We start from the raw sequence: 22,114 nt of genomic DNA, 5'->3' as shown, positions 1-22,114 counted from the left end.
GAGGATTTTGTAATTTTTTTATTCAGACTCGCATCTGAGGGTGTTTATAAGTTAAAATATATTTTTCAATCATTTTGAATTCAATGGTGAGTTAAATTTCATTAAAAATGACCAGAAAAAGATTCTAAAGTTTTATCCTAAGTCACACATTTAAAATTTTCTCAAAATTTCATTATTTATTTTTTCTCGAGATACGAATAAAAAACTCGAGGTATTACAGATCAACTTTCCTCAAGTCTTACCACTTAACTAAGTGGCACTTTCATTGTCAACTAACTAAGCTATTCATATAGGGTGAGTCATACTAACAAGGGTTAATTGAGATGATAAGAGCGATTGGGTATGCTCTTAGGTCACACTTTTGAATCTCTATACACCCTTCCACTTAAAAAGTGGCTATGTTAAACTACTAACACGTGCTAGGGTGGTTGATATGTGTGGCCCGCCAAAGCAAAAGAAAAATATAGGGTGAATTACTATTTCGTGAGCTAAAAATGAGTTATGTACGGTTTCAAACACTTTTCATTTTAATTATCAAAACATGAATATATATATATATATATTCAAAGGCCCTAAACAAAACCAAGTTTCATTCTAAGTTTTAACGGCTGTCAGATCTGGTCGTATATAATGGTTGAGATGTCTTACGGTTTTAAAGTAAAAACATAATCTTATTACATAATGCCCCTTGTAAAAGTATCATATTCTTTTACAAATCCCTCTTCTTCTTTGTCTTGAACCAAGTTACAGAACATCCTGTAACTTATTCGAAACTTGGAACGAAACCCTCTCTCTCTCTTTCTAAAGTTTCAGCTCGAACGTATCTTCCTCTCTCCCTCAAATCTAGTCTCCGAAATTTTGAGTATGAGATTCTCCATCATTTACTTGTCTTCACGAATAGTCGGACCATTGGTCAAAAATTTTATTAAGGTGAGGTGGGATTTTGTTAGAAAAAGTTGAGTAAATATTAGCCAAAGGAATTCATAAATTGCTAATGAGAAGAACAAATAAAATAAAGGAATTTGCAAATCTGTTGTCTTTGGAACTAACAATTGGTTCAATCAAGGAATTCATCAACTATGGAAAAGCACAACAGCACAGCACAGCATTGGAGGAAAATGGAGAAAGAAAATTGATATTTGATTATAATTATTCATTGGATCTCAAAGCATTGACTGTCTTACCTTCACTCAGGGAAATGAAAACAAAATACAAACCACTTTCTTTTGCCGATAAAAGGGAACCAAGTCCCAACAAATCGAAAAAAATAGCAAAAAAACAAATGTGTTTTGCAATCACAAACAATGAAAATTATTCCACAAAACACAGCATGATTCAGTTACAACTCCCAATCTACTCATTGACAACCAGAGGAATTGAAAGTGCTTGAAATAAGATGATTTCACACAAAAAAGAAATAATCAGTTGACCAGATCTGATGGCTAAGAGAGAGAGAGGTGAGCTTGGATTGTTTTTAGATCGCGTGGAAAAGATGAAGATAAAAACGGAAAGTTTTATGGAGGTTTTTGCTCCACAAAGTTTTACAATATTTTTGGATGATTTTTTGTGAAAGGTCACAGTTATATATATGGTAGGACCCACACAAATATTTACATCCAAGTAATTGCATTTGACAAATCACTGTAAAAGTTTCTGTTTGTAGGTTTTTGCGGGACAAACAAGCATGGCTTGGTTAAAAAAAAGATGAAAAGGTTGGGGTTGATCACGTACATCTCAATACACCTATACCGTACAGGTGAGGATGCTGTTCATCAAAGGAAATGAGAAAATGGGCGTTTGGTCCCTTACATCTCGAAGGTACTAGGTTGAGTATGCAATTCAGGTACACAAGTTTTGATCTAGGATACTTTTTGAGGATTGATCCCATATTACTCAGATACACAAATTTCGAGTATGCATCTTAACCACTACAGAATATGAGTTTGGATACTTTGAGGGGATGGGTCCAATACAACTCTAGCATATGAGTTTTGGATATTTGGGGGGGGGGGGTGGTTTATCCTATATATCACGGATACGCTAAGTCCTAAATCTAGATGTTAGAGGATTAACAAAACACCACTCCCACTTCATCTTATCAAAGGGCTCTGAAACCATTGTCCAAACAAAACTCCTAATTCAAGCACGTGCGAATTCCTAAGCATATACTGTAGTTCAAAAACAAAATTCAAGGACACGTGGTCATGACATTCTTCAAATTTTAGCTAAAAATAAAACCCCCAAGTTATGAAGGTCAAAATAGAATCATTAAATATATATATATATATATATATATATATAGGGGACGGATCATGGAACATATGTAAAAACAATGTAATAATAATAAATTTGCAAAATATGGGTTAGAGGTTTTGGATTGAGTTGATTTTTTGTGTGGATGATCTCTATGATGAGAAGATCACCCTAAAAAAAAATCAATCCATCTGAAGCTTCTAATTCCATCAAAAGTGATTTAAAACGTGAATCATCGATTTTTTAACAATAATTTGTAAACCACTTTTGCTGGACTTACAAGTTTCAGATTGAGCTGATTTTTTGTGAGGATGATCTTCTCCTCATAGAGACCATCCTTAAAAAAAATCAGCTCAATCCAATACCTCAAACCCATATTTTAAAAAACCATTGTTTTTACATATATCCCATGATCTGCCCCTATATATATATACTCTCATTGAAAGAGTCAAGGATACATTATCGTCCACTATGCTTTCGACAAGGCACCCTTGAGGGGGTATTTGTGAGCATCAAAATTTTAAAAGAGATCTTGCAACTCTCTAAATTGTCAGGAAGCCCCTAGAATCAAACTTAGACCTACAAATCTAAATAGAATCCATTGATTGAAATGGACCTCATATGGTTTGGGTTCGAATTTTCGTAGATAAAGTCTATGATCTAACAAAATCAAGTGATCCACATATTAAATACTGGACCTTACACCCAAATAAATGAGTTTGGCCTAATAATAATCTATAAAATCCTTAAAATTAGATTTGGACAAATTTAACCTTTAAACAAACAAATTAAATCTCTTTAAGTTGGGGTATAATTGGAAAGCTAAATTATCTTTAAGTCTATAAATACCAAAGCCTTTATTTCATGTAAGGGGGATCTGGATCATTTTTTCTCAAAAGACAGATGATCTCCCTCTAGAGAAGAAGAAGCTTTCAAGCTCTCCTTTAGAGACAAAGTAAAGTTCTTTAGAGATCTGGACTCCGATTTAAAAGTCATTCTCTGGAAGCTAAGAAATCTTTTCCAACCGATAAAGCGTGAAGTTCGTAGAGAAGAAAATCTACAGAAGATCAATCACAAAAAAAGTTATCGTCCAAACAACTTTATCAGCTGATAAAACGTGAAGCTTGGAGAGAAGAAAAGCTACATACATCATATTTTTGTATTCGACTATTAATGAAAAAAAATATTGAGATTTGTACTCTCATTTTCATAAAAAATCAATAAAATCATTTGTGCTCTTATTTTACGAATCTCTAGGTAGATTTATAAAATTTATTATCAATAATAAATTTTAACAAATCTACATCGAGATTCGTGAAATAAGATCGTAAATGACTTTATCGATTTTGATGAAAATGAGAGTACAAATCTCAGTATTTTCCTCTAATTAACAGTCAAGTAAAAAAATAAAGATGACATGTGTAGCTTTCTTATCTTCAGGTTTTGTGTTTGATCAGTTGAAAATGTTGTTTTGATGGTGACTCTATTTGTGCTTGATCTTCTGTAGAGGTTTATGTAGATTTTCTTCTCTCTATGCTTCGTACGGTATTAGTTGAGAATGATTTGTTGGTTTTTGAAAAATGGCTTTTGAGTTGATCTTCTGTATAGGTTTATTTAGATTTTCTTTTCTTCGAGCTTTGCATTTTATCGGTTAAGAAGGATTTGTTGCTTCTAAAGAAGGACTTTTAACATTGGTCTTCTGTAAAGATTTATGTTGATTTTATTTTTTTCGGGCTTCGCGCTTTATCAATTGAGAATGTTTTCTTAGCTTCTGAAAAAGGGATTTTGAATTTGATCTTTTTTTTTAATCGGAGTCCAAATCTCTAAGGAATTTTTCTTTGTCTCTATAGGAGGGTTTGAGAGTTTCTTCTTCTTTAGAAGGAGAACTTTTATCTTTTAAAAGAAAGATATCTAGATCTCACCCCTCTCAATGAGAGAGGCTTTAGTATTTATAGACTTAATTATAATTTAGCTTTCCAATTATGCCTTGACTTAAAGAGTTTTGATTGGCTTGTTTGAAGGCTAAAATTGTCCAAATCCAATTTTAAGGATTCTATGGATTGCTGGTGGGATAAATTCATTTATTTGGGTGTAGGGCCCGATACTTGCGTGGATTACTTAGATTTGTTAGATCATGGGCTTTATTTACGAAAACTCAAAACTCAAGCTTGTAGGAGGCATGTTCATAGTTAATGGACTCAATTTGGATATGAGACTCATTTATAATTTTAGGGAGTTCATTTTTATTTATAAAATTCGTAAAGGCTTACTCAAAATTTTGGTGCCTATAACCTCCAAATCTTCTAGTTACAAATTCTCAAAATACACGAACTGCAATGTATACACATTGTAAAATTTGAATTTACTACCACCAAAGTTACAAATTTGGTGCATAGTGAAGGAAATTCTTAAGGGTCTGTTTGATTAGGCTTGGAAAATGGCATGGATTTGAATTTCCATGGAAAATTAGAATGTCAAGTGTTTGATTGTAACATTTTCCATGGAAATCTATTTTCCAACCCCATTAAAAATCCACCATTTGCTGGATTTTAAAATCCCACCTTCACCCCAAGGAAAATGAGTTTCCATCCAAGATGGACTTTTTGTTTAATTAGATTACCCAACCCTCTTCACCAACGAAACCCTCTTCACCAACGTCTGCAACTTCTATAAGTTCATCACAGGTTTGTTCTTCTTCTTCTTCTTCTTCTTCTTCTCTCTCTCTCTCTCTAATCTTCCTCCAAGTAACCTAATCTTTGTTTCTTTTTTCTTTTTTTTTTTAAATTAAAAAGCTCTCTCGATCTGTTTTGTGACTCTCGTGCTCTTGCCCCCGTTCATGGTTCTTCAATCGAACTATAAGAGAAACCTCTAATCGTTCTACTCAGTGGATCTAGAAGAGAACCCTAACTCTAGAGAATCTCTTCCATATCACAAGGTAAGCTCTCTCTAATGTATATTTTGGATTCTTTGATGGAACCTCAAATCCATTTTTAGAATGAAAGAAATTTATTTGGTATTATATCAAAATCTGATTTGAGTTGTGGAAGGTTAGGATTCGAATTTGAAAAGGTTTACTTTGTTCATTTGTGAAAAAATTTGAAGTATTTATATATGTTAGATGTTTGAGAAATTGCCTAGTTGAAGTTGACATTTGGAAGAGTGTTATGGGAAACTTTGAAGGATTTAATATGTAGGATATTTTTTTGTTGAATTTTTGTTTGGAATTGTATGTGTTTGTTGTAGGATTTATTAATATTTACTTTGTTCATTTGTGAAAAAATTTGAAGTATTTATGTAGGTTAGATGTTTGAGAAATTGCCTAGTTGAAGTTGACATTTGGAAGAGTGTTATGGGAAACTTTGAAGGATTTAATATGTAGGATATTTTTTTGTTGAATTTTTGTTTGGAATTGTATGTGTTTGTTGTAGGATTTATTAATGTTTACTTTGTTCATTTGTGAAAAAATTTGAAGCATTTATGTAGGTTAGATGTTTGAGAAATTGCCTAGTTGAAGTTGACATTTGGAAGAGTGTTAGTTATGGGAAACTTTGAAGGATTTATTTATGTAGAATATTTTTGGTTGAATTTTTGTTTGGAATTGTGTGTGTTTGTTGTAAGATTTATTAATAGCAATTTTATTGCACCAATTTTAGTGAAGCATCCTTGTTGATTTCTATTATGGAATTGGTTGTATTTCACCCTTTTATTCATAGTGATTTTATTGCACCAATTTTAGTGAAGCATCCAAAGTGATTTCTATAAAGGAATTTGTGGATTGTAAACTCTATTGGAACCTAAGTTAGTCCAAATTTGATGGTTTGAACATCTTATCTAAAAAAAAAGACTTTTGTTTAGAGAATTTTACTTTTATTTTTTTAATCCTAACCGTGGGATTGATGGGTTTTAATCCTAGCAAATGTGTATAAATCATGTAAAATATGTGTGCCTTCATGACTTATGTTGTTTTCTTTTATCTATTAGTGTCGGTTGGTTTGTTGGAAAAATATTTTCATGATTTTTTTTCTTGAGAAATTAACATTAATAAAATAGGTGAGAACAACGAATCATAATGGGTATTTTTTTCCAAACGTTATTTTAGCATACCAATTACAATGTTAATGGTTGTTATATATAGTTTTTTTTTTCTTTGCTATATAGAATCTTCTTAAATAAGTTGGATATTCAATTTAATGCATCAAAGAAATATTAGATGAAGGGGGGCGTTCAATGGCTAACTTTTTGGCAAAACATTTTTCAAAACATGAGTTAGAGGTTTTGGGTGAGGAGATCATCATCACCAAAAATCAGCCCATTCCAAAGCTTCTAACCCCATCAAAAATAATTTACAAAAAATGGACGGTCCACAATTTTTCAGCTTGTAAACATGGGTTAGAAGTTTGGAATGGGCTGATTTTTGGCGAGGATGATCTCCTCACCATAGAGATCATCCTCACCAAAAATCAGCTCATTCCAAAACCTCTAACTCATGTTTTGAAAAATGTTTTGCCAAAAAGTTTGCTAAAAAGTTTGCCATTGAACGCTACCCTTAGATGAATATTCAATTTGTTTGTCATGATTGTTCTCTAAAACTTGAATAAGTTGGATATGGGTAGACCTGGTTTTGGATCTTATTCAACCCAAACAAACCTGTGATCCATATGGCATGAACCAAACTGATCTATGAACACATATATGGGTCAGCTTCACATGACTTTACAAAAGGGGCTACTTACCAATATAAGGGTCAGATCTGATCCAAGGCTCATGCATGGACCATATAGTCAACTAATCAAGTTTTGAAGTCGGCCCATGTTTGTGTCTTAATAATCCTAAGTCCCAAACCATATGTATTGGTGTCAGACATATGTAAGGGTGTTAATGTGTTGAGTTGGCATGGTGGGCTTCTAAATCTGGTAGATGTGGACCAATCTTTAATTTTAGCCCTATTAGATAGATGGGTTGTACTTGAAAATTGGAATGGAGTAGGCAGGGATTATAGCGAGATTCCTTAACTGTTCAAAATGAGTTCTGCAGGTGACATGCCATGGGTGGGATTTATAATTGATGCCAAAGTTGGGATTTAGAAGGTGATTAGGTGAAAGTTTCTTGGTTTCTTACAGGAAATTCACACACGATCTTTACGAAAATCGGTTGCCGGAATTATTGCTATTGCTCTGAATTTTCAAAATTTTGTTGGAATAGAAGCATGTTTTATTTATTGTGGTTGATTTGATTTTTTGGTGACTCGCATAGTTGACTGATACAAATGTTTATATGTGGTCATTTTCTATTCTAGTTTAGGTGCTTACATTTTAGAGACATGATCATGTGTCAATTTCTGACACTAATATGAAGTGTGAAGACACGCCTACTCTCACATACCCAGTATGGTGATTGCAGCTTCATTATTCATGATGATCTTCTTTTATTAATCTTACTTTAGTTTAATGTTTTGGTGCCATCAATCTTGTGATTTGTACCTAATCAAGTTTGGATTTTTTTTTTCACTTGAACTAGATTACATATCGAGATAAAAAGCTAGGGGGAAACTATTCCCACATAATCATGATACTTTTTTTCACTGCAAGATTATTTTCTTTTATTTTTCTTGCAACTAAATGGCAATCAAAAATGGAATTCAAGAACACATGGCTATAAAAAATGGAATTCAAAAACACATGGCTATCACTACCAAAGTTCACACTCTATGGAATAATGCTTCTTGTTGTTATATATAAAAGAGCTACTATTGGCACTCCAACTTTTACTTATTACACCCCAACTAAAAATAAAGAAAATAAGTGAATGGGGTGTAATAAGAAAAGGTTGAGGTGACAATAAAAGCTTGGTCATTTCTTATTCATATATGATTATGCCTTTCTTATGTTTATGGTTTAAATGCTTGATTGATAGGATGTTGACTGCACAAGAAAAGAATAGGATTGCGGTCATGACATTGATATTTAGTACATATGTGATCTTAACTCATCTTAGAATATGATCAACGTCATCCATATTTATTATTCTTTTTTTTGTTTTATTTTTTGTTTTGTTTTGTTTTTTTTGTTGTTGTTGTAAATCCTTCAAATTCAATGTCTTTCTTTTGAAGGTTTATTATAAAGATGAAAATTTGCATGTAATGAATCTGATTTGAGGTTTTAAAGTTGCCTTTTATAATATGTAGGATTTTGTCTCTTACAATATTAGAATTATAATAATGTTCTTTTTTTTGAAAATTGAATATTGCTTGAAAATGACTAATATTTATAACTGATAGTTTTTTTATCATATCTACTTTGCCTTTTAGGTTTAGCTAATCTTCTATTCATTTTTAAAATTTTAATACATTTATTTGTGATTGAATGTGTATGAATTTACTTATCATAGGAATGAAATCTTCTTCTAAAAAAGGCAGGCAACAAAAGGAGAAGCAACCAAAAGATAAACCATATTTGACATGGGACTTACCTATGGATAAAATTTTAATTGAAGTATTGTTGGAGGAATATGCTTTAGGACAAAAAACTGACAATGGATGGAATACGAAAGCCATAAACAATGTTTGTTTTGTCCTCCGTAACAAGTTGCAAAAAGAAGTAAATGCCCAAAATGTACGATACAGGCTCAAGACACTTAGAAAGAGATATCTTAATGCAAAGGAGGTGATTTCACAAAGTGGTTTTGGATGGGACAAGGATACTCAATTAGTGACAGCAGATGATGAGGCGTGGAAAGAGTATATAGAGGTATGTTTTCAAAATATTAAATTTAAAGACATTTTTTTTCTTCATACATTTATCATTCTGATTATTTTTTTGTCTTTTCTTATTAGAAACATCCAAAAAATGCAGAATACCGTCACAAGTGCATCCCATTTTATGATGATCTTGCCATTATTGTCAGTAATGATCAAGCAAGTGGAGAACGATGTACAACTGGAATAGAAACTGAACTTGAAATGTCTCCAATTGAAGAAATAGGTAAGAATTATTCCTTGGTTTATGCAATTATTTTGAAAATTGCATACTTCATCTTTCAATGTATTTTTTAATTTTTTTTTTGTGCTAGATCTTGATGAAATAAACGATGAGGTACAAGAAGCAATTGGACAAGGTGACGTACCTACACAACAAACAGGATCTTCATCGGTGCCTTCTCGTGAAAATTCTTCGTCTAAGAGAAAGCGAAAGCGTAATTCTGAAGAATCTAATGATGCAACGATTTCCATACTTGCCTCTGCAGCCATGCGTATGGCAACGACAACGGCAATGGAGAGACCTAACATAGCCAAATTGCAAAAGGAATTCAATGAAGTTCCTGATATCTCTCGAGAAATCATGCTAGAAGCGATTGATTACTTGGGTGAGCGTCAAGAAGCAGCATACATTTTCCTTGGCTTGGCAAGTGACATGAAGAGGGATTGGTTATTTAGGCGCTTAGGAAAGTCAGATGACACTTAGGGTCTGTTAGATGTCATATTTTTTTTGGGAGATGTATTTACTATAATACAAAAAATCATACTGATTTGCAATGGTTATATGTTGCATTTTTTGGGGGATATGTCTTACATATATTTTTTGGGTATACTTATTTTGTATTAATCATGATGTATGACTAATTTATCATGCTTGTAAATTTTATACCACATCAATGTTATATATTATAATTTTTGTAGTGAAAGTATGTTTTTTTAGATAGACTTTTATTATATAGGATCCATTTTATTTAATAACTAAAATGACAATAAACAGTGAAATTGGAAAATATTTAAATTTTCCAACTTGCAATCAAACAATAGATTTGGAATGCATTTTTCCATGTGCAATCAAACAGAGAGAAATTTTCTCTATGAAAATTCAAATTCCATACCATTTTTCCATGGATTTCAAATTCCATGGAAAATGAATTTCCATGTGCAATCAAACATACCCTAAATGGAAAATAAAAAGAATATTGAATCATGAAAAATTTATCTACTTCGAAAAATTTAGATTAAAAAAAAATAAAAAACAATTTTTATTTTTTATAACTTGATCCTAAGTTTTGTAAATGTATGGTTACTGAACTTCCTCATAACTCCCAAACTTAAAATTGAAATTCGATATGAAAAATATTTTTCTTTTTAAAGCTGAATGTTATCCTCTATAACTCTAAAGCATCAGATCGTTGTTTTTGGATGCCACAAGGTGAGCCCAAGGACTCTTAGTGAGGGTGAAATCCTTACTAACTTAATAAGGCTAGGTAGACTCTATTTTAAAAATGGATCACTCCTGAGAACGACTCATAAAAAAAAAACACATGATCCCAATCCTTTAAATACAAAATCCAATGGGTTGAGATTTATCCTCAGGATAAGTATCTGCGAGATTTGTGTTATCAGATACTCATAAATCTCAACCATTGGATTTTATGTTTAAAGGGTTGGGATTATGTGTTTTTTTCAAGAGTCAACGGATCCCAACCCTTTAAAAATATATGATGGTCATATCTTTATATTGCATATCAAATTGGATTTGATCTAATCTACCTCCTATCCGACTGTTAGCAATTGGATTCGGATCCTAATATTATGGTCCATTAAAAACCCAATCCAGAAGACCTGATCCGATTACTGTTGGATTGGCCCCAGGTTGGATCTGATATCTTTATTGGGTTGGTCCCAGATTGACCCGATCCTTTTTTAACCCGATCCATTGACAGCCTACCACAAGTAAACACCTCATTAACACCGGCAGAAGGATTTTTTTGACTTTTGACCGGAATTAGAGTCCCATTCTATTTCTATATATAATCTCCCAAATTGGGGCCTCTAGGGTTTGCGGTCGTTTGGGGTCTTTGTTAGGTCTCTCTTTGCGCTTCTCCTTCTGTCTCAATTTCTTAATCTCTTCTTCCTCAAAGAACCAACCATGTCGTCCAAGCAAGGTAGCTCATCTGATCTCTTTCTTCTTAATTGTTCTTATATGAAACCTAGACAAGATTATATACTTGTTTGGTGACTTAAATTTTGTTAAATCAGAATAAAAATTCCTGCTTTATGTTGGTGTTTGTAGGTGGAAAGGCAAAGCCTCTTAAGCAACCCAAAGCTGACAAGAAAGAATACGACGAGGTATCTGAATCTCCCCAATTCCCTCTCTAAAAAAATCCCATCTTTTTTCTATCCATGTTCTTTTATCCTGGATTGTGTAATTAGCCCAATTAGGGTTTTTTGTTTTGTTCTATTTTCATAAACAAATAAATCCGCATCCTTGAACTACCTGATTATTGTTGCATGTGAATCTACAAATTACCCTTTTGGGTATTTGAGGAAGAGGTGAAACCCCTTTTACAATCACATTACATGTCGGTGTGATATGCCAAGAAGGGAATCCTTATGTATGCTAATTTGATAGAATTACAAAAATAAGGATAAGACACAATAGAAGAGTTAGAAAAAATAAACTAAAATGATCAGCATATGGAATGTTATCAATTCAATCCCAATTATGATCAATTTGCACAAGAAATATTGTAGTTTGTATGAATATCGTGCAAGTAATAGAACCCTATCCAATAAATACAATAACAATGACGAAGGCTTATCTCAAAGATTTGGGGTCAGCCGAATGAATCTTGTTCCTCAATTCCACTTTGTCCAAATCAAGTCTTTTGTTATTGAAAGTAAGTTTGTACCTGCTTTCACTTTTTGCATCCATGTTCTTTTGGGTTTTTAGTCGCCAGTTTTAGTAAAAATTGGAGCTCAGTGGCTTTGTCTTCCCCCTATTCTGTTTGGATTAAGAAAGATTGGTTCTCTCATAAAGAGGATAAAGCCAGAAACTTAATTTTCTTGGCAACAAGGGCCCTTCAAAATTTTGTTTTTGATATTTTGAGGGAGAATAATGTATGTTTTTCATACCCAATTGGAGTGTGTGATTTTTATAAAGTTGAAGCCTTACTTCACATTAAGGTTAGGGAAAATTATTATATAGAAAAAACTAATTATTAAAAAGTAACGATTTTTCAATTTTTTTGAAAAAGATATCAAATCGGTGGGTTGACCACCTGATTTGGAGTTTCATATTTACCCCTCCCAAAACAGGCGGTTGAACCTCCTGTTTTCACTATCAATCGATGTGACAATTGAAAACAAACAGTTTGACCTCCTGCTTTCAATTGCCACAGTGAAAACTGATAGTTCAAGAACCTTTTTTTAGGTCAAAACGGGTTTCTTATGAAAACAGGTTGTCCAACTGCCTGTAAGAGAAGTGCCTAGAAGAGTAGGGTATGGGATTGGCTAGAGAAGAGAAGTGTGTGTGGGGTTGGGTTGTGGTGTAGTGGGTATAAAGAATGAAAATAGGTGTTAGAAATGCCTGGTTTCACATGAAACCTGGCACTTGTAGAGCCTTTTTTTCATTTTTTACTAGTCAAAGTTAGGTTTCACACAGACACTAGATGGCAGAATGCAAGGCTCACATGGGCACAAGAGGATAGGATGTAGGGCTCACATGACTTAAGGGGACAAATAGTTTGAAAACATGCGGTTTAATCGCATGTTTTTGGGGTAGGTACGCATTGTGTTTTGAGAGGCATTTGAGGTGTAAGCCTCGAAGTGCGCCTCAAGGAGAGGTGCATGGCTGAGTCCAAAATACATTTGAGGCCTAACTGGGACGTGCCTGAGGCATGGTTGATGAGGTGCACATACGCCTCAGCTGTAAATTGATTTTTTATTTAACTTCTATTTGAATAAGGTTGTACCAGTGTAGTTAAGGGCGAATGGCACACTTAAGGCGCAAAAGCCTCCTAGTAGGTTAGGCTTAAATAGTGAAAGTAGGTTAGTCTACTTTTTAAAATTAATAAATATTCTACAATTACAACAAAATATAAAATTTATATTTATATACAAGTATTAAGTATATCAATCTCTATAAATAGGTTAGGTTACTAAACCACAATAAGCAAGTAAAATACTATCTATAAAATCAAGTAAGAATAAAATATCATTAAAATGAGAAACTAAGAACTATAAATTAAATTGAAATTTAAAACTTACAAGTATAAGATACAATCACAAAATCCCATTCAATATCCTTATACCAAGAGTATGATAACTAAAAGATAAGTTTCAAAATTCAAAAATATCAACTATGAGCAAGCTTCAAAGCATCACTCATCATCGTCATCAAGTAACACAACCCTCATCAATATACATTAAATTGTAAAATTTGTAAAAATAAAAAATAAAAAACAAAAAAGAGTAGAAAGGAAATATACATGTGTATATGGTTCATCATGATGTAACTTAATAGGTTACATCAACCAATTAGAAGAGATTTACAACAACAAAAAATCACATTTTATTTGGTATGTAAGTAAGGCACACTCCTCATGCGTCTTGCCTGAGGTGCAGCTCAGGCGTGCCCCTCCCTCCACCTTGAAAAACCTGCCCTGCCTTACCTATACTAAAGTGCTGCTGTTGTGCTTCGCTTTGAGGCGTGCCTCAGGCGCATGCCTTGATAACTCTTGGTTGTATATCTAGAGTTTCTATCGAACTAAACAACTTACCATAGCTGTGTAAGTCAAAATTTTCTGACTTTCTTTCTATTTTGATGTCTTTCTAAAAGGTAAACTCTAATTTTGATTTTCTGTTTCCATTGTTTATCACCATAAAGTAAATGAATATCAATATATGATACAATTGCATAGGTTCTCCAAGATTACAAATTACAACATAGCCAATAGATTGAACTTTGTAGGTTCTTGTTAACGAAGAAAAAAAACAAGGGGGGGGGGGGGGGTGATATTAATCTGTGTTGCGTATCCTTTTTCTTAAATTTTAATATAAATTATTTGTTTATATTTTTATATTAACTATTAAAAAAATTCATGCGCATGAGACTTACCCTTAAAGCCTCGAGGCACTAGAAAACCCAATGCCTTGCCTCACACCTATGTGAGGGTATTTTCTTGTAATTTTTTTAAAACATCCAGTTTTACTGCCTAGTTTCATAGTTTTAAGGGTAGGTACACGTGGGCTATTTTCGGTATTAAACTTTTTTTTTGGAAACATCCAGTTCAATTGACTGGTTTGTAAACAGGTGATCACGCCGTCGATTTGTTATCTTTTTTTAAAGTTTTAAAAAGGATAACAAACCAGGCGGTCAAATTGCCGGTTTGACTGCCTGGTTGGGAGATTCAATTTTAGCCTTCCCAAAATAGGCGATTGAATTGCCTGTTTCATCATCAATCGACGTGGCAATTGAAAACAAATGGTTTGACTGCGTATTTTTTATTTTCACAATGAAAACCGGTTGTTCAAGAGCCTGTTTTCAATTTGTACTAAAAAATATATAATGTAAAAGTTGATCAAGGGCAAAAATTTTGCATCAAAACAAACGGTGCAACAACCTGTTTTCTAGTCTAATGGTCACTAACATGTTTCTTATTAAAATACGTTGTTCAACAGCCAGCTCGAGAAGTGCTAGAAGGGGACACACCCTTCTAGCACTTCTCGAGCTGGCAACCCCCCTTCTAGACACTTTTCTAGTTAGCAACACCCCCTTCTAGGCACTTCTCATACAGGTTATTAGATGACCTATTCATAAGAAACCTGTTAGTGACCATTGGACCTGAATATAGGCGGTTGCATCGCCTGTTTTCATTCTAAATTGTCATTTATCAATTTTTATAGTTTTTAAGTAAAAATTGAAAACATGTTCTTGAGCTATCAGTTTTCAATTGCCACGTCAATTGATAATGAAAACAGGCAGTTCAACTACTTGTTTTGGTAGGGGTAAAATTGAGAACTCTAAACCAAGCGGTCAAACCACTGATGTTATATTTTTAATTTCTTTTTAAAAGATAACTAATTGAGGGAGAGATTGCCATTTTATAAAAATAGCTAGTAGAATGGAAAGTTCTTAAAAAAAAAAAAATACCCTTACACATATGTACTTATCTCTGAAAATTATGAAACTAGGTGATAGAACTAGATGTTTAAAAAAAAAAGTCAAACAATGAAAATAGCCTCACACATGCGTACCTACTAGAAAATATGCGGTTAAATCGCCTGTTTTCAAACTTTTTGTCCCCTTATGCCATGTGACCCCTGCACCCCGTCCTCTTGAATCCATGTGAACCTTGCACTTTATCATGTTGTGCCCATGTGAACCTAATTTTAACTATGGTTGACTAGCCAAGAAAATTGTTTCGATAAGTGTCTGATTTCATGTGAAGCCAGTTTCTTCTAGCATCTGTTTTCATTCTTTATAACCACCACAACCCAGCCCCGCCCCCACACACACTTCCCTACCCAGCCTCAGACACACTTCTCTTTTTTAGCCAGCCCCACACCCTTCTAGACACTTCTCTTATAGGCTGTTGGACAGCCTGTTTTAATAAGAAACACCTTAGTGATTGTTCGACCTAAAAACAGGCGGTTGCACTGCCTATTTTCATTCAAATTTTTTTCCCATTATCCACTTAAATATATATTTAAAATTATTGAAAACAGACTTTTGAACTGCCTATTTTCAATTGCCACGTAGACTGATAGTGAAAACAGACAGTCCAACTCCCTGTTTAGGAGGGGTAAAAATGGAAACTCCAAAATAGGCAGTCAAATTGCTAGTTTGTTATCTTTTTTTAAAAAAATTTGAAAAATCATTATTTTTTTAATAATTAATTATTTTTAATAATTTTCACTAAAATTTTCCTTTTATGTTGATAGACTTGGAACAATCAATAATAATCTAGAAGCAAATATCTACTATAACCATTCAATACTAGTTATGTTGTATAAAAGAACCAAGGTAGCAAAAATGGTGGCTTCAAGGTTTTTCCATATCATTGGTTTTTAATGATCAGTCCTCTCCATTGGTTTGTCATTATTGTCATGTTATGAAATTTCATTCCTAGTATTTAGAATAAAATGCCACTAAATGACATGAGATACTAAGGCACATCATTTATTTTTTGGTGTCACCAATACCAATAGAAATCGTGATAATCTGACTATCCCACGTGGCACATTCAAATCGACTCTCCTGACGTGATAAGTTTGGGAACCGTAGATCTGTATGCCCCGGGATACAAAATTGCACTTCCCCATAAAAGTGTGTATCCTGAGGCGTACAAATCTATGGTTCCCGAACTTGTCACGTCGGGAGAGTCAATTGAGTGTTCCATGTGGGGTAGTTAGATTATCACAATTCTACCTATAAATATGTATCTTGGAAAGTGTGAAGTGCAAGTCACACTCAAGGCCTAGTCTCCAACATTCAGCATGTTTCTGTTGTCAAGCTATAGTTTGTCATACAATTTTGTTCTTGTATTCTTGATGTTCACAATTTGTTTCTCGTCCATTCTCAATTTTCCTTTGAAACAATTTGTTGTCTCTTTGGACTTGCATGATTTTATACTTCCCTTCATATGCGTTTTGATGCAGGGTAAACCTAGATTTGTTCGATTTTAAGGTGGTTCTACTTTGGAAAGACTAATTGGGTTAAAGATTTGCAGTTATGCTTAGGTTTGGAGAAAAGGTTAATGGTATAGATGTTATGGTTTAGGAAGGATTTGATGAGTTTCTTGATGGGGTTTAATCCCTGATGGAATCCAAGATTTCTTGAAAAACTAAAAAAATGAAGAAGAAATAGCTAGATAATACCTTGGTCTCACACCATGATCCAAATCTAGAGAAAATTCAATAAGAGAGCTGTAATTTTATTTTTTTGTTAAGTCTGTAAAATTTATTTATTTCCATTCATTGTTAAAAGTCAATACAATAAGCCATTATTATAGGCTTTAGACTCAAAATCCTATTATGACTTGAATCCTATTCTTATAATAACTCAAATCCTAATCTAATTAAAATAACATAAAAATTAACGTTTTTGACCTTGAAAAGTCAATCCCATGTGAAATTAATATCCCATCAGTATTTTGGCCATTACTTTCTCAAAACTCATCGGAGTTGTGAAATCTTGGACTCGTTGGTTCTAGACGCTAAGGTGTGAGGCGAGGCATTGAGATCTTCGGTGCCTCAAGGCATAAGTCTCATGCGCATGAAAATTTTAAATATATAACATGAAATATACATATTAAAAAAATAGGATAATCAACACATTTCTAATATTTAAAATTCCAAGTTTCAATGCACATAATCAAATTCAAGTTTTAATTTCCTATATATATTTTTATAAGTATTTTAATTCCCTATAAGTAAGATTCAATAGTCAAGACCCAATGCTAATCATGTTCACTGGCACTATCCACCATTATAAAAAGTTCCCGCCCAACACTAAGAGATACCCTTAAGACCCAATCACTCTAAGACCCTATACAACAACCTATTTAGTAGTATGAGAAGCATACGCATTTAAGGACACTTAAATATAAATAAAAATAAGATTTTTGTTTTTTAAAAAGAATTTTTATTTACATTGAGGCTTACACCTCAACAAAAAAAATGTACACCTCAATCACGCTTTGGGTGAGGCGTGTGCCTTTTTACTGCTTCAGAACACCTCTAGTGACTGATTGCCTTGACACGTTTTTTGATACATCTCATATTGAGGCATGTCTCGAGGCTTAGGCCTCTGAAAACATTAGGTAGGTAACTGAATAACATTTTAAATAGCATAAAAATCAACCTAATATAAGTTTTGACCCCTCAAAATAAGACCTAACTAAAAATGACATGAATAGTAATTAAACTTGAATTAAACTCCTAGAATGACCCAAAGGCAACTCAAATCTAAAAAATAACTAATGTAAAATAAACTCTTAACGATAAAAAATTAAATCTAGACCCAAAAAAGTGAAAACCGTGGAACGCTGACTATTGGCTTGATTTGCGTCCCACATTAGCTTTTTTTCTAATGAACGTCTTTCTCTTGTCCACACTTTCATCTATCACACTAGATTATTGATTTTCTCAGAGTCCCTTGAGAGTGTAATGGAGATTAAATGCACCCTGGGTCTCAACGTACTCGATGTTTAAGTGGTCATAGCCCATCATCTGGTCCTATGGTTAACATTTCACTGCTACTTCTCAACTCATAACAAGTCACTTCAAATCTTTACTGTCTTGGACCTCACAGTGGCATCTCAACTCTGACCTCCTAATTTCTTTGGAGACGTGAAAATTTTTTCTTCTCAGTCTAAATCATGTTTTACCCTCATACAAGGATGCAAAAATCTGCAACATATGTGGAATACCTCTTCAGATGGTCCACCTGTTTTTTGTCATTGATGTGCAAACGAATGCTTCAAAACCGTTTTCTTTACAAGTACAATTGGTTTGTAACGTATGAACATATTTATCAATATTTTATTTTGTTAACCTATATAGTACATGTTTATATTCACTTTTTTTCTTTGATAATTTGTTTCTTTTATTTGTTATGATATTATTTAACTTTTGGCAATAGTCTCCTAGTATATTTTTATTGTTTGATTTTATTATTGATTAGTTTGTCTGAGCTCGTTACTGTGCCATTCTGTATTTTTTTTTTCCTTTTTTGGAGGGAGGGATACATCGCCCAACACCTTGTATCCATGTCAACAAAACTTAAAATCGAACCACCCACCACCACCACCACAAAATAAATAAATAAATGATGATTCTTATTGTTCCATTTTCATATAAGTTACCTATCCAATTTGGCTGATATATCAGAGTGATGTCCACCTAACATTTTAAAGCATGTTTCCTTTCTTTTAATAGAGCGATTTGGCAAATCTTCAGAAAAAGAAAGATGAGGAGAAGGTGATTTTTAAATTTTTAACTTCAGTATTGTTCTCTTTCATCCATATATATAGATATGGGGACGGATCATGGGACATATGTAAAAACCATGTAATAATAATAATTTTTTTAAATATGGGTTGGAAGATTCGGATTGAGCTGAGTTTTTGTGAGGATGATCTTCTCATCATAGAGACCATTTTCACAAAAAATCAGCTCAATCCGAAACTTCTAACCCATATTTTGAAAAACCATTGTTTTTACATATGTCCCATGATCCGCCCCTATATATATACATGGAAACTGGTGTGTAAGTATGACTCATGTGGTGTGCAGGCACTCAAGGAGCTAAGGGCTAAGGCATCACAAAAGGGGTCGTTTGGTGGTGCTGGGCTCAAGAAAAGTGGGAAGAAATGAGTGTTGCCCACTTGTACTCCATAGCAGATTTACGTTATTGCCACGTGTGATCTTTTGATGTGATATGCTTTCTTTCCTTATGACATCCATATATATTTAGTAACATGGGATGTATTAAAATTCTCTTCTGACTTCCCATCAAGTTGCATTTTCAACTAATTTGCACAATGGAAGATCCCATATATCAGTGTTATCTCCATGCATGCATGTATCTGCTTCTATGACAAGTTAGACTATTTAAATACATTTGTATTCTGGTTATTTGGTCAGGTATTTCTAGTCCCTTACTTTGATTGCATAGTTATAATATTGCTTGGTTATTTTCTGCCAATCATTGGGATAAGCATATATCTCCATCCGATTCCAAATCTTTGGGATAAGCTCATCTTTGTTTTATCCTTTTTTGGGTTATCAGTGTGGTACCTGCCAAATGGATTCCAATGTCAAAAGTATTTATGACCATCTGACTTGATGTTTTCTGGAATTTCAGAGAGGGTAATCTGATGCCTGAGATTTTTTCGGAGCCATTGAACCATTGTGGCTTTCTACTCCTAACCTTATCTGGTATGATGCATTTGTTACCTTAAATGGGATGTACAATGGATGACTGTGCATCCTTTTCTATATGCCTTGGGATGGTTCTCACTTATTGAACCAAATTCGGAAAGAACTAGCAAAAGTTGGCAAATTAGGTTATTAATTAAAATATGGATAAAAAAAAACACGAATTACTCGTGACTTTTCAAGAAAGAAAATCAGTGATTTTTGTTGCTATGCAATTAACACCAAACACAAGTCCCTTTAAATCCAATAGGAGTTCAATTTAACGGTACAAATTAAGTCAGTAACTTTGTTTTTTAATAGGGAAGCAAAGGGATTAGCTGATTCGTGGTCATGGGATCAAAACTCCACACGCCTTAACAACTTATTAGCTAAAAGGACACCTTAAAGACATGTCTAATCCATCCTGACTAGGCACTCAGCCCTGCATATGTAGTGATACATGGAAGTTTCAATCTCTTCAAGCAGACATTCGGTTTTGCTCTCATTTATGATAAATTTAGAGAGTAGCTATTGCCACACCAATTTGTACTAACACCACCTCAAACTGTGCAATTTTTTGGTGATTTATATAGGAAATGGTGTGGCATTAGTACAAGCTGGTTTTACCACAGCATATGAAGGCTCCAACACGCATCCAGAGATGGGTTTTTTTTTTCATTGATGATGGTATTGAAATTGAGAGAAGAGATGAGGATATGGTTAAAAAGACTTCCTGAGGGAACTGTGAGGTGAGCTGACAAGGGTGAAAAAACTGAATCGTAGAATGTAAAAGATGACTAAAATTCATATTTTGCTTCACACCCAATTAGATAGTTTCCTTCATCTACTTAGTGCGTATTGGAACCATTAATCAAGGCAGCATCTCCTTGCCAAGTTGGTTTTCACATTTGCAGGAATTCTCAAAATCTCCCTCAAGCACCTAGCCTTGGAAGGCATATTGAAGTTAATTAATGACCTATCATCTTGGCTCCCAAAAACGTAAGCCGACAAACATTACAAATGGCTGAAGTTGTACCTGTTTTGGCATTTAAATAAGCAAATACATGGCTTTGGCCCCAAACTTTTGGGATAATGTTTCGATGATATGATGGAACTTAGGCTCGGTACAACTCTTATCACCTCAACTCCATCTTCATCATATGCTCATTGATTCCAAATAATAATAAAAAACCAGAATTATCTCTCCAAAATACTCAAAATGTATAAAGAAGCAAGAAATAATTTAGCCCTCGAACTGATACAAATCCTTTCATATTTGTTCATCAATGGGAAAAGGCATCTCATACTACTTGCTAATAGTCTCATCAACAGAAACTAATAACACCTCTCATAAACATTTTAGACACCGCAGAGCCTCAACAGAACACTACCATTCGATTCATTAGAAAACAACACCCATTATTTAAAAATTTTGGCTCCCAAAAACTCTAAGTTGACAAACATCACAACAAATGGCTGAAGTTGTGCCTGTTTTGGCATTATTGTCTCAAGTACATAAATTTAAAGTCTCTATTTATATATATATATATATATATATATATATATATATAAATTTTATGTTATGCCTAGATACCCCTTAGGGATAACTTACATTATCTCCATTACTAATTCTTGGTGTCCTTAATGGTCCACTTATTTTTTGCTTGATCCTAATATGAAAATACTCACCGTACAATTTATTTATTTATTTATTAGAAGGGTATCTGAGCCAGCTTGCGCGCACCAACTATTCCCGCCTCCCCGAACAAGGCTTGCGAAATAAGATTTTAATCCTACGGTCCGTGGCCACTAGTATTAGTAGCCGGTGGGAATCGAACTTGAGACCACAAGGGGAGCACACCCCTTGATCCCGAAGTGCTACCACTCGACCACCCATCTGGTGGTTATACTCACCGTACAATTCATCATTTGCACTTATTTGAATCCATGATGACTAATCAACCAATATTGGGGTAAATAGTCTCCACTCCATATGTATAGTTCAACTTAACGAATGATACTAAATCTTCTCACTGCCAATCTATTTGTATCACTCATATAACTAACTAATTTAGTTCATCAACAAGAATGATGTATCCAAACATGACCACATCAATTCAATATATTCAATTTCTATCCTAAATTCTAAAAAGAAAAGAAATGGGTATAAATTCACATCTC

The 22,114-nt window shown here is 33.6% G+C and overlaps 1 protein-coding gene and 1 long non-coding RNA gene across 2 annotated transcripts; both read left to right on the top strand.

The window, feature by feature from the left end:
• The first annotated feature begins 994 nt into the window (after window positions 1-994).
• On the top strand, window positions 995-9,933 carry LOC147388809 (uncharacterized). The gene is made up of 5 exons (XM_086418420.1): window positions 995-1,177; window positions 5,148-5,188; window positions 8,876-8,999; window positions 9,086-9,233; window positions 9,322-9,933. The coding sequence occupies exons 1-5, from the start codon at window positions 995-997 to the stop codon at window positions 9,711-9,713; spliced, it is 888 nt and encodes a 295-aa protein (XP_086274546.1). The 3' UTR covers window positions 9,714-9,933.
• A 1,082-nt stretch (window positions 9,934-11,015) lies between these two features.
• LOC147388808 (uncharacterized) lies at window positions 11,016-20,541 on the top strand. Its single transcript, XR_015170803.1, has 5 exons — window positions 11,016-11,175; window positions 11,304-11,359; window positions 18,953-18,994; window positions 19,310-19,954; window positions 20,527-20,541. It is a non-coding gene; the product is annotated as an uncharacterized LOC147388808 (long non-coding RNA).
• The last annotated feature ends 1,573 nt before the right edge of the window (window positions 20,542-22,114 follow it).

This window comes from Akebia trifoliata, chromosome 12, assembly GCF_017979445.1.
Source record: "Akebia trifoliata isolate Shusen 1 chromosome 12, ASM1797944v1, whole genome shotgun sequence".
Lineage (NCBI taxonomy): Eukaryota > Viridiplantae > Streptophyta > Magnoliopsida > Ranunculales > Lardizabalaceae > Akebia > Akebia trifoliata.
This window is presented reverse-complemented; position numbering and strand designations above follow the sequence as displayed.